This window comes from Trichomycterus rosablanca, chromosome 22 (genome assembly GCF_030014385.1).
Source record: "Trichomycterus rosablanca isolate fTriRos1 chromosome 22, fTriRos1.hap1, whole genome shotgun sequence".
Classification (NCBI taxonomy): Eukaryota; Metazoa; Chordata; class Actinopteri; order Siluriformes; family Trichomycteridae; genus Trichomycterus; species Trichomycterus rosablanca.
The window spans coordinates 17,821,659-17,834,810 of record NC_086009.1 but is presented as its reverse complement, the minus strand read 5'-3'; the positions used below and the strand labels follow the sequence as shown (position 1 = coordinate 17,834,810).

Sequence of the window (13,152 nt, the reverse complement as noted above, 5' to 3'; positions counted from 1 at the left end):
CTATGACAAACATAAAGACAATTTAATCATTCAGCTTTTTAATTATGTGGAAATGCAGAATAGTGATGCGAAATGTACATAGTGACACTATTAGTGATAAAAATACAACCTCGTTAGTTTACTTGCATAACAGACAAAATAGCAGAACGTTTCAAAACAAAATACACATATACTATATATAGAAAATACACTTTTGTTCCCCAATCAGATATATCCTTTGTATACAAAATACATACTTTGACATTTTAAATACTGTTTCCATTAGAATAATTACTATCAGTCTTATAAGCATCATCTTCTTTACATTTACTGCACCTCTGATTCCACACTGTCAGCAGTGTGTGTCGCTGGAAGGTTTATATAGTGTTCCCTTTAAAAACAGTTCTTACTGAAGTGTAATCCGTGTCTGAATTTACTGGCACCAAGGCAATTTAAATGCATATTACATTTCATATAAAACAAGCAATACATTAACACTCAAATTATCTAAAAATACAATATTTTAACATCATACATACAAGTTGTGAAGCCTTGTGTTGGGAGAAAGAAGCTTTTGGGGGTTGTGGAATGATTCTCAGTTCATTTTGTCATCTGATCCCACCTCATATACTCATAACGGGATACTCATCCCACCTAGACTCATATACTCATAACGCTAAATTATACTCATTACTCATACAGTCATGTTTTATGTGTTGTTAATATATTATTATTTCTTTTCTTTCGGGTGCTCCAGTATATACATTACGGGTCGCCACAGTGGATCTTGGCACAGTTTTTACGCCAATGTCCTTTTTGACTTAACACTCTTACTTTTATCCGAGCTTGGGACCGGCACTGAGAGTGCATCGACAAGTGCATCTCTCATTGGCTGGGCTGTTTCGGCCATCAATTACAGTACACTAGCCAATCATGTCTGTGCAGATGCCTGACTGGCCGATAGCACCTCTGAGATTTGAACCCCAGATAGCATAATTTACAGCTGCGCCACCTGAGCACCTGTTTATGTTACTTTATATAGTACACAAAACATACAAAAAACATATACAAGTGTCACACTGTCCTTAACTGGAATAGCTGTGACCGTTTTAATCCGTTTAAATAAAAGATGAAGATGTAAAATGGTACAAACACAAATCTCAGTTTCAGCCTTAACAGTCTCTGCTCAAGTGGCTGTACAGCTGTTTTTAGTGCTTTAGTTTAGAGAATAAACAGATGCTGTGAACGCAGCTGAATTAGATGGCTGATAATAAAACTTGCAAGTAACATCAGGGCTTCATGCTCCATGAACCCGCCAAGAAGCAAAGACCTACAGATGTGCAAGTGAAGGCAGAAGACAAGCAGCTGTTTAGGTTTTATCAGCTGGCCCACTTCATCCGTCATCTTCTACATGTCAAATAAAAGCAAGGCGAGGAGAGCTTAGTCAAGCATAGCGTCCAGCTGGTCTGCCAGATCATCAAACATGTTCCCGATGTCATCAAGAATGTTCCCTGCTGATTTTGTTGTGTGGCGTCCCCTGTAAGGTAAAATACAAAGTGTTATTCTCGACAAATATATTTTAGCATATAATATCATAATCATTTACAGGTCTCGAAAACTAGGTTTCTAAAACAGACCCGGCAGATTTTACAATAAACATCTAATAAATAATAAGAGTGCCTGAATAAATCTGTAGTTAACACAGTAAACTTTTACTGTGTTATCTTTTACCCATCAGTGATGTCCTGAAGTGTAAGTTTTCTCTCCACAGCCTTCAATGCCTCCTCCAAAGACGTGCTGGTCTGGTCCAGTCTTTGCAGTACATGCACGGTCCCTGAACCAGGCTCGACACAGACCTGTGACTTTTCTGCTGGCACAGCCTGAATTGGGGGCACAGCCTGAATCGGAGGCGCAGCATGAATCAGAGGCACAGCCTGAATTGGGGGCACAGCCTGAATTGGGGGCACAGCCACTGGGGAAGTTGTGGATGCTGCAAATGCTACACTCTGCACCACATTCAGCATGACACCAGATCCTGCAGCTTGTAAAAAAAAATGGAAGGAAAGAAAGACACAAAATAAAGTGCCAATATATCACTAATGTTGCCAACACCAAATTATTAACCTGAGCAAATTTTCTGTTGTGGAATTAGGTGAAAGTGTATAATGTTCTACATTTTCTACAATATCAGACAAGATCTTAGACCAAAACAGTACACTAATAAAACTAGCAGTGTATTTTGTGCACCCATCATATACGGTGATATTTTGTGCTGAGAAGAAACATCACTAGCAGACATCTGTGTGCAGTAATTCGGTTGTGTACCTGTGGCTGACGGAACATGCTGTTTGAGGGTAACGTTGTGGTGAGAAGGCTTGGATGGACTGGCTGGTTTTGGAGCAAGAGGTGGAGGCATCTTTACAGTCTGTACTGTTGGTGGATCTACAAACACTGGTGTGATCTCAGTCTCACTGATGCACAGTTTAACACTGACACTTTGACACTCTTGCTCGGCCTTTTCGCTGCCGCTGTGAACTGCAGGAGGTTGCTCCTTCTCTTTTGGTTTGTGCCGTCTCTTTACTGTGTCCGACTCTGTGAGGTTGAACTCAGGAAGCTCTTGCCCCTTGGCTGCCTTTAGCTTCTCTGGACAATCGGAGACACTGTCTGTTCTGCCTGCTTTGGGCCGTTGCTTGATGGTGAGATTGCCCTCCTCAGCGAAGGGGATGCACTCACTGGAGCTGTTCTGTGGGGAGGATGAGCTGTCGAGGCTGGCACCCTTGGCGCACTCGTCCTCTTCAGAGTCAGATTTAATGACTCGGTCAACTCTTTCAGAAACGCTGGCCTCACTCTGGCTTGCAACTCCTCTTCTGGCAACCTCAGTGGATCCAGAAATGGCGGCTTTGCCCTCCTGGAAGGGCTCAACCCTGTAGCCCATCAAGGTCGTTTCTAGAGTAGCTGCGATGCTCTTGACACCTGCAAAGCCGTCAGTCTCCACCTGACATGCAGGTGTGTTTCGGGCGTTTGGTGCTGTTGCATCCTCAGAGGTGCTGCTGGTACTACTGACAGAGCTGAGGCGCTTGGGTGGCGGAGGGGGAGGTCCTTTGCGTCGAGTCCTGACTGCAAACGATTGGCTGCGGCTGACCATCTGTTCTGGAGTAGACTGCATGCGGGTGAGCTGGCCTCGTGCTGGCCTGCGGCAAAGTGTGGCGTACGATGGCAAAGCAGCGGTAGCAGGTACTGCCAGCTGTTCGTCATCATCATCCTCTGGCTCACCATCAGACAGGGCATAGCGTGTCAGGCTCTGCGTGCGCTTTTTGGGCACCACTAGTAAGGTGTTATTCAGGGTGCCAGCACTGCTGTTGGAATGAAGGTAGCTAAAGACTTTCTGGTTTGAAGAGCTGCCTGGTTTGGACTTGGCGTTTACTGTGGCGTACTTGAAGTTAGGAGAGGAAGTGTGAAACCTCTGATATAGCTGGTCTCGACCTTCAGGAATGTTCCGCTCTTTTGCAGGGCTGCTGTTGTCGGAGCTAAGGAGGCTGTCCTGAGAGTGGCTGCGAGGAGTAGCAGGCAAGGAGGAAGAGGAAGGAGGTGTGACAGGATTCTCCTGGGATCGTCCGGAACCTCTGGAACGTGCATCGATGCTCTCTTGACTAACAGACATGGCCACAGCGGTCTTAAAAGCGAGGCCTTCCTGAGGGCCGCTATAGTGTGATGCCATTGCATTCTGCAATTCGACGCTCAGCTCGCTGTCCTGGAAAGTCAGCATTTTGGGTGTGTGGGGCATGGAGGGGTCGACACCCTCATCAGGGGGCTCGATAGGTAATATGTCCAGCGCAGATGGGTGTTTGCGACGCAGGGTGCCCTGGCCTGCCTCGGCCTGAAGGAGAGCCTTCTGCAAATCGCACAGCTTCTTTACCGCTAACATGATCTTCTTTTGATGACCTAAAGTTATCAAACAATCACAAAGGACATCTATAACCACAGACTGTGAGAGCACAATTCCTCAGAATTCTCATTCAATTCCAAACATTTAGCTCCAAAAGTCACCTTTAACATTCAACACGTGACTTTTGATGATAAAGCAGTGGAATTGCTAATAAACTTCAGCTATCATAACAACAAAACCCAAACCTTTGAGACCTAGAGAATGTTCTGGCCAGAGTAAGAGCACAGCAATCATGTTTCAATAAAAACAGAAAGTACACACAAATAGTAATTAGAGAATCCTAGGAATTAAATGTGCTGACCCAGTTTAGTGATGCCGATCTCCTGGAGGTCCTCCCATGTCAGGTCTCTCACAATGTTGATGGAGTCATAGCCATTCTCTAAGAGCTTCTTATGGTACTGAGGCAGACCGATAGCACTGAGCCATTCACTAAGATCCACCTATAATGATGAGAAAGATCAGGTAAGTGATTTTAAGAGCGGGGACGAAAATCACAGACATATGATTTTATAACCTGACCTACCGGTGTGTAGTCAGGAAGCCATTCTGGAATAATAAAATTTCCGATCTCCTGTGAGATCTTTTTCCGGTGACCCGGTTTCGTAACACCAATGGCAGTCAGATCCTGATAAAGAGGTAAATTAGTAGAAATAATCAGCCTTAAACCCCTAAAATACAGCATTAATGAAAGGTAACTCATGGGACACTTATGGGAAATGCTACCTCAGGAGTCATCCGGCTGATAGTAGGGACATCATAGCCTGCATTAACAAAGTTACAAGTGTACTGCTCCAGCTGAAACTCGCTCAGCCATTGGTAGATCGCTTCAGCATCCTAAAAAACATCAAATGGACATCTGACAAATTTGCTTTGGATTAAATTTAAGCTTAACATTTGCGTGTAGTTTTGTTAAGTGGTCATTACCTTGCCTTCTAGTAGCTGCTGAGGTCGGACAAACTGCTGCAACAAACTTTGCTCTGGCACTCTCGGCACAGCGAGCACCGGACGTCGAGGAACACCTGAAAAACAAAAAACAAACGCTTACTTGTGCTTTAATTATTAAATGTTGAGCCCAAAGATTTAAATGCAGAATTGCATTTGTTTATATTTGATTTAAATAGTAAGTAGTGCTTATTTGGAACCACTTTTAACTGTAGTCTTACCTGTAGAGTGGTCAAGCTGTTTGTGAAGGTCCAGTTGTACTGAGTCACCAACAGGGGGCACTGGCTGCTAATGGAGCAAAGTTGAAAGGTCAAGATTTTCCATATCATTTCTTAATTTTAATGTTGTATAAAGTTTAAAAAAAAGATAAATTAAAGGCCTAGTTCAGTACACATATGCTCAGATTGTAAGATGACAGCTTTATGCTTGCAGACCTGACGATATATACTACTTTTTCCATTTAAGAGAAAGCCTTAATACTAAACACTACAATCCTACAAAGAACTCAAACACCAGTATATGGCTTTTTATAAAGAGGAATATCAGACAACGTCAACCACAGATTGTTGAGCAGCTAAAGTTTTGTATCAAGCATGAATGGGCAAATATTCAGCCTGGATGTGACTGTAAGTAAAATTTTCCAATAAATTTTAGTCAAATTCCAGTGGTGTCCAATTATCCACTTTGTATTTCCGCCTCTACTGCTGCAGATTTCCACTCCTGACTGAGAACAGTAACTAACACACGCCCCTTCTAACACATGTGCAGCCACTTCTGGCCACTTCTTTTCACCTGCATGAGGCAGGTTTATATGAAGATCCGTATAGTGCACAGAAAGCCACACACAGATCCCCAATGTTCCCCATCTCATTGTGCAGGTGCCATTGATAAGCCAGCAGAGGTGTCGTAATTCCCTATGGCCTCCCTCCCTCTATCACCGCCAAGGTAGGCACCCAACCTGTATGTGACTAAAACACACAGAACCCCTCCCTCCTTTACTTTAATAAAGAAACAAATGTCATAACAATTAAATATTCGACTTGGGTAAAGAGCGTGGTGTAATGAGGTGTTTCACATTTAAGCTCTCAGGACTGTCTGTGAGTTCACTTACCTTGGCATCAGGGTTGGTGTTGTGCTGGTGAAGACCACTGGTAGTGTTCTCTGTGCTCTGCCCACTACCAGCGCTGCGTGTGCTCCCAACACTGCCGGTGCTACCCACACTGTTTCTGTCTCCTGCTGAGGTTTATACCCAAGAGAAAGAGAGGAGAAACACAAAATCAATCTAAGACAAGCCTGGCTATTCTAGCCTGCATTGCCAATCAATGGATGTTTTTTTGTGTAAACTCTAGACATCTGTAGAAAAATCCCAGCATATCTTTCTTTTGAAAATGGACAGGAGTCAGGAGACAGGAGCATGGGCACTTTGACCAGCGTCCAACTACGTACACCCATACACAAAAGGGTTTGATGAACTGTGCCTTGTGACATTCACCTCATCACCAGTATATGGTAAATGATCTGCAATTAGAGCAGCAGCAGCTCTTTTGTTGGTTTGTACCAGACCCTTCTGGCATCAGATAAGTCTAGACCATCAAACAACCATTTCAATGTTCCTGGCTCCTCCTTTCTCCAACCTCTGTCAGTGGGTACTCACCACGACTGCCACCTTTTGCTGTTTCAGAGAAAATTCAACACAGTGCTCTTTTACCTCATCAAAAGTTTTTATTCTGATTGTATCTGCTGCATACAACACGTGAACTACGAGTAATTACCATCAGCCCAATATTTAATATATCCCTGACTGTGCCATGTACAACTGTTATGAGACTGGTATTGCCATGCACACTTTGGGGGTGGTCCTAATGTTCGGACTCCTCATTGTACATCTTCATGTGTTTCAAGACACCTTGCTTTGAGAAATAATTCCAAACTAGATATTATGAAACAAGCAAGCGAGATAGAACATGGTGCATCACCTCAAAAGCGCACAACGCTTCCAACATAACATTTAGATTGACAATAGGTGGCCATCATGCTTCTACAGGACTGGCATAATGTACCAGACCAGCCAGTAAGTGCAGAGTGCAAAGGAGTATACAGGCACTGCCTGCGGTGTCAAGAAAAGAACATGGTGAAGTAAGGTAAGGTAGGATTAAGTAGAGGCAGTGATGAAGAGTATGAAATCACGACCATGGCAACACAGGCTTACTGGGGTAAAAGCTCAGAAATAGGGGGGATGCTATGAATATAAAGCTTAATCTACATTCAAATGAAAGCCTAGAGGGACTGCAGCAAGCTAGCTGGAAAGCGGGATTTTGGCTCAATGGCAGTTTTGTCCTTCATTCCTTTTTGGGTTGCAGTGCCGCCATTCAGCAGCCAGTAGAGGGCAGCAGGGTTGAGTTCTTATTCTTACCTGCACAGGCGTTCCTGAGAACCCAGATGTCCTCAAGGTAGGGAAGAGTAAGCTGGGGTAGACTGCTGGGGTGCCCACCTAACACACACAAATACTGCATGGACAAGAGGCCTCTGTGCCTCTAAGTGGGGAGCTGAGCTTCAGCATAGCATGGGGACTACGAGTGGGAAGGTGTGACATCTAGTGCTGGGCAGGTAAGCTATGTTCCTATGTTTCTTAAAGTCTGTACACCAGTGTGTTTGTGTACCTGGGTTGGCACTCAGGCCGTTGGCGAGAGGTAGCACCTGGTGAGGGTTAGGGGTGTAGGAGTCATCAGTTTGAGGGATGACAGATGTGTTCATGCTTGGACTGGTAGGGAGGGGCACTCTGTAGAGCTGCTGCTGCTGCTTCTGGCAGGGCAGAGAGCAGTGGCGTGACAGCGTGCCCCCTACAACACAACACGACACGACACACACACAAAACACACAAGTATGGGATTAATAATGAGAGGTTAGGGATGAAATTTTTACAAGATGTGTGTTGACAAACATAGAGCCAAGAAAGAGGCCGATGAGATTGACACCTAGGTTAATAGTTTCCTAGATGTTAAATGATCCACTTCCCAACCAACAACGTTTTGGGCTGACACCTAAGCTAATTTTTTGTGAAAATGACTAATCCCCTGCCTAAACAATAATGCTTTGAGCTGTTAATGCTGTGGTCTACAATTTAAGTTACAATTAAGCATGTGGGTTGGCATGATTTTTAGACTGGAACTGGTCATTGAATCAGGATTTTACCACAGAACTGTTTCTACTATCGCTGCTACGTCACTAAAGAGTGAAACCGACATTCACTGAATGAATGAACATCAAGCTGTTTATATGGCCGCACATCAAATCATTATATTTGTGGCATTTAGCAGAAGCTTTTATCCTAAGTGACTTAACTTTGACTTGCTTGCATTGTCACAAATGTAAGGGCCTTTTAAACAGTGACAACCTAGCAATGGTGGGGCTTGAACTAGCAACCCTCATCAACCCTAATCTAGTACCTTAACCACTGTACTGAGCTACCACTGTATTTAATAAACCAATTAATTTATTTTTTGCCATTTTTCCACAACCTAGTTTCCAAACCCTTATTGTGACTCGTCGCAGATTAAATGCCTCACACCCTTCAAGCTCTGTTCTGTCAGCACACAGCATTAAAGTGTTAATAAACTCTGTGTTAGTGCCTATACATGAATGAGGGAAAGACAAAACCATGATATTAATAATCCATGCTGCTGTACTGGTATCTCAACCAGCCATAAGTGGTTATTTCTGGTTAGAATGGTATTAGCATGTGCTTGGCAGGACATACCAAAGCGTCGACTGATGACCTCCACTATGGAGGGAGGGAAGTAGCCAACTCGGTCGGTGCCTCTCTGGCTGTCGTGGATGTGACCCTTCCAACGACCATCCACGTGTTGCTCCAGCACCTGCCAATCAGCACACAAAGACCATGAGAAAGAAAGCCGGACAGCTCTATACATTTTTACTCATGGAAATGTTTTGGAGAAAACAAGGGCTGGAAGGTTTTCAGGTTAATAACAATAATCTGTTCCAGACTCTTTGTGTGTTATGTAACATGACACCCTCTCCACCCCAAAGCATACACTAAAGCAATTCTCCAGTCACACAATAATAGACGTATTATAGCCCAACAACAGGGTGGCTACAGTTGCACACGTAGGAATGATTCAGCTCACCCTCGATATAGTCCATAAGTAGTTAAGGTCAAAAGTTTGCAAGTTTGCATACACTTGCAGTGAACATGTAATGTCAGTCTTTGGATACAATTAGTGCCTAGGGTTAAAAATGATATCAAATTATGGGAAAAATTAGGAACCCTGGCAAAGGCTTCCAGAAGTATGGCTGCAATTATTTGTTTGGTTTTGGGAGGTAGAGAATTTTATTGCCCCTAATATGCCTAATAAATTTACAGGAATATATACTGTAGATAGCAGCACTTAGAGCATCTCAATATTTTTTGTGAGACCTTCCTCCTTTTGCACTTATGTGCAATGTGTGAATATAAAAAATAACACAAATGTGCCCACTACCAATTTACTACTCACCATAATGACATCACCAGCACGAATGTTGAGAGCTGTGGGGTCATGCAGGTTCCAGTAGTCCTTCAGAGCTCTCACCTGAAGAATTCCTGTGGCATCTGAGGACACACACATACCATTTAAAAGTGAAGTGTACACAGTTGATGTCACAATTTTGAATCTATAGGATTTTAATGACCAGTGACAAAATTAAACTTATTTTAAACTGGTTTTCTGGAACCAGGATTAAAATCTGCTAGGTCAGAAAAACCCAGGCACAACTCTGATCTTTGTCCACTCTATTTTGCAGAATTTAGTTCAATCAATCAAATTATTGCCCTTGACTTTAGAATGAGATGTCTAACAAGCTCAGGATTAGACGTCCACATACTTTTGGCCATATAACTTGGTTGTACCCAAGCTAATTGTGTCACTGTGTAAAATCAGACTGTGGGAGTAATCACTAGATGTCATTTTTTAAATTATTTTAAAAATGATAGAACTAAATTACAGAAAGAGCACAGAGTTTGTTTACCCCCGAGAGACCTTGTAATGGTTTCAGGAGCTGCAATCATAAAGGACAAGTCATCACCTGTGAAAAACTAAACACTCACTAAGGCCGAGTGTCTGAACTGTGCCGCACATGTACCGCCAAATTAAAGTGGACCAAACCACAAGTGCTCATTTAGCGTCTTGTGTTTACTGACTGCAGACTGAATTAAAGAGTGTAGACGGCCATCTGGATTAGAGAGGGATAGCACCAACACAACTGCTAACACACACACAACTGCACACAAACACTCACACAACTGCACATACAAACACTCACAAAACTACATTTAACATATACCTGACTGTGCCATGCTCAGCTATTTCGAAATAGGCATTGCAATACACATTTCTGGGGGACGATCCTAATGTTTTGGCTCATCAGTCAGTCTACATAATCACATACACATCCTTCACCATAATTAGTTCCATCCTATGTATACTTATAAACAAAGGCTAAAAGCACTGAGCAGATGCAAGGTCTCGAAAGCATCCTCACCTCGTAAGAGCTGTTTGATGTCCTTGCTGGCATGAGAAGTGGTGAACTGATTGACAATGTCCAGAGCTGTCTGGTTATATGTGTTGCGAATATTCACATCAGTTCCAGCCTGAAAGGAGTTTTGTAATTAGTGTGTAATTAGCAATGAGAAGAAGAGAAAACGTGTACCTTTGCATGTCATTAAACAAAAATGAAGAACTCAAGGACTGGTATTAGTGTTTAAAATGCTCTTTAACCTTTAACACAAATAACAAACGTAAACTAACACCTACGCAACAATTAAACCATGATTTGCAGTTCTAATCAATTAAAATTGGCAAAATCTCATTTCTACCATATGAATGGGTACAAATCTAGATGAGTGAGTGCTGCATGTGTGAATGACACAAAGCTGGGGCGGTGCTGGGAAAGGTAACCTGGTAATTACGTGGATTGTGTGTTACTTAAGAGACTTACATCCAGCAGCAGCCGTACTACCTCCGTCTTCCCGTAAAGAGCGGCTTCGTGCAGAGCCGTTCCTGCTTTGGTGGTTCTGTTTATGTCGATTCCTGCTTTCAGCAAAAGCCTAAACAGGACAAGATCAACACAGTAAAAAAAAAAAAAATCTACAATTTTCTACTGGCAGAAATAGATAATTATATAACACGAATGGCCTGTACTATGTATATAAAAATCTCTGCAGTGGAAAGAAAGATACAGAGTATAAACAAAATCAAGAGTGTGAAACATTTATATGCAGTGAATAATTAGATGATTGCATTTATGGAAATAATCTGATTCACAGGTTTATGTGTACTACAGTCATATGATGAAGAAATACCTCAGTGTTAACATGAGTCATTCAGTAATCTGATATATATATATATTTATTAGGATTTTAACATCATGTTTTACACATTGGTCACATTCATGACAGGACAGGTCGTTACTGGTTACACAAGATTCATCAGTTCAAGTCAAACACAGTCATTGACAATTTTGTATCTCTAATTCACCTCACTTGCATGTCTTTGGACTGTGGGAGGAAACTGGAGCTCCCAGAGAAAACCCATGAAGACACGGGAAGAAGATACAAACTCCACACATAAATATATAATTATCCTGGGGTTGTGCATTTCCAATGAATATTGGGGATTATCATACGACAATTATGACAATCTGAATGTTGACCATCTACACAAGCTGTACCTAATGCTAAACTCATACACAATGAGGATATAAACACAGACTGACCGAATGATGTCAATATGTCCATTGCGTGCAGCGAGGTGAAGAGGAGTGTTGAAAGCAGACTCTATAGTGTCCTTACTGTCCCCCTCCAGCAGCATCGTAATCATGTTACTGCTTAACAACAGCTGGACGACCTAGAGTAAGTACCATGAGAAAACGGTGCCAGAAACAGAAAGAGACAAACAATAAATAGAAATGAGGGAACATGCAAGATGTAAAGATGAGCAGTGCTTCCAAGAAAGAAGCATGATTTATTGATATTCCAACCAGGTTCGAAAATGACTGTACGATAAGTTTGTTAAGAAATTGTTACTCATGATTAATACACAAAATTCTTACAGACTTTAGCAACCTACAACTGTTTCATGTACTTTTAAATAGGTGAAGTCAAACTAATAAAGCGTTTAGTTGAGTACAGAGAAATCACGTTGTATAAAGTTTTACACCTTTAAGACACACAAGATGTGTAACTTTTTACACCATTAAGTTCATAATTGCAGAAATCTCAAAAATCATCAGGCTGCCGGACCATACATGTCCCTTACAATTGTCGTCCCTTACTTCTGTGTGCGTGTGTTGGGGAGGGGGAGGTATATTCAGAGTACAATTCACCACAAGAGTAAGTGAGAGACTCAACGTGCCAGCCAGTCAGTTGCCAGTGCCACACCCGACTCTTCCACACAGCAGCTAATTCTTCCACACAAACAGACTCACTCAAACACAAACAGGGATTCGATGGGTGAGCCTTCTAAATATATTCCTGCACATGTACATTTCCGCCAGCTGCAACAAGCGATCGAAACCAGAATAATTAAAGCTTAAATAAAAACTGGATGAAACCTCACAGTCCAACGTTGGCTTGAACTTAAACGAAAGAGAATGGAAAACAAAAACGGATTTAGATGAAGAGATAATGCCATGAAGTCAAACGACATAAAAAAAACACCACACAGACAGAGTTTAAGGGTCACAGTCGAAGCCAGAAGCATCAAGTCAGCCCTTTTACTATGTTTGCACAGCTGTGACCACAAACACACCAGTTCCACGATACACAATCAGACCTCAGTGTTTTTTCAAGGAAAAATAAATGTTGAGTTAGAACTGATGCACACCTGTCAATACTATTTAGTCCCGGTTCAACCATGAGGTTTTGAAATACTCTTCATTGTATTTCATGTTTTACCACCACTTTATCCTAGTCAGGGTTGTGGTGGGTCTGTTTTTTCTAAACACCTGACTGGATAATAACACCACTGGGGATTTGAACCCCAGAAGTAGTGGGCTAGCGTAATTCATTGCTGAACCACCCAAGCACCCGAAATACACCTGAGTGTACAAATAATTAGATTTTTCTTAAAAAAGGGAATTAAGTTTTTAATAAAATTTAAAGAAACTACAAACAATTACTCAAGAGCATTGCTAAAACAACATTATTAAGGCCCCTAATAACTACTAATTTTGTTTCAACCTTAATTTGACTTGAAAAAGGACATTTGCTCACCATAACCTGCATATAG

General features: G+C 42.1%; 1 protein-coding gene across 8 annotated transcripts in view; it reads right to left on the bottom strand.

Moving 5' to 3' along the window:
- LOC134335931 (caskin-2) overlaps positions 1 to 13,152 on the bottom strand; it is a 43,433-nt gene that overhangs the window by 414 nt on the left and 29,867 nt on the right. For 3 of the 8 annotated variants that reach the window (XR_010015665.1, XR_010015666.1, XR_010015667.1), the window contains exons 7-21: positions 11,639 to 11,769; positions 10,862 to 10,970; positions 10,406 to 10,514; positions 9,382 to 9,476; positions 8,625 to 8,742; positions 7,528 to 7,707; positions 5,979 to 6,103; positions 5,089 to 5,155; positions 4,850 to 4,944; positions 4,649 to 4,759; positions 4,449 to 4,550; positions 4,227 to 4,365; positions 2,305 to 3,921; positions 1,711 to 2,020; positions 1,314 to 1,516 (exon numbers count right to left, since the gene is read on the bottom strand). Coding sequence is in view for 1 of the 8 variants with exons in the window: in XM_063018571.1 (XP_062874641.1) it covers positions 1,420 to 1,516; positions 1,711 to 2,020; positions 2,305 to 3,921; positions 4,227 to 4,365; positions 4,449 to 4,550; positions 4,649 to 4,759; positions 4,850 to 4,944; positions 5,089 to 5,155; positions 5,979 to 6,103; positions 7,528 to 7,707; positions 8,625 to 8,742; positions 9,382 to 9,476; positions 10,406 to 10,514; positions 10,862 to 10,970; positions 11,639 to 11,769 (3,405 nt within the window). In the remaining 7 variants the exon portion in view is untranslated. Of the gene's footprint in view, positions 1 to 10; positions 1,517 to 1,710; positions 2,021 to 2,304; positions 3,922 to 4,226; positions 4,366 to 4,448; positions 4,551 to 4,648; positions 4,760 to 4,849; positions 4,945 to 5,088; positions 5,156 to 5,978; positions 6,104 to 7,527; positions 7,708 to 8,624; positions 8,743 to 9,381; positions 9,477 to 10,405; positions 10,515 to 10,861; positions 10,971 to 11,638; positions 11,770 to 13,152 lie in introns of those variants that run through there. The other 5 variants (XR_010015670.1, XR_010015669.1, XR_010015668.1 and 2 more) reach the window with 5 other exon arrangements.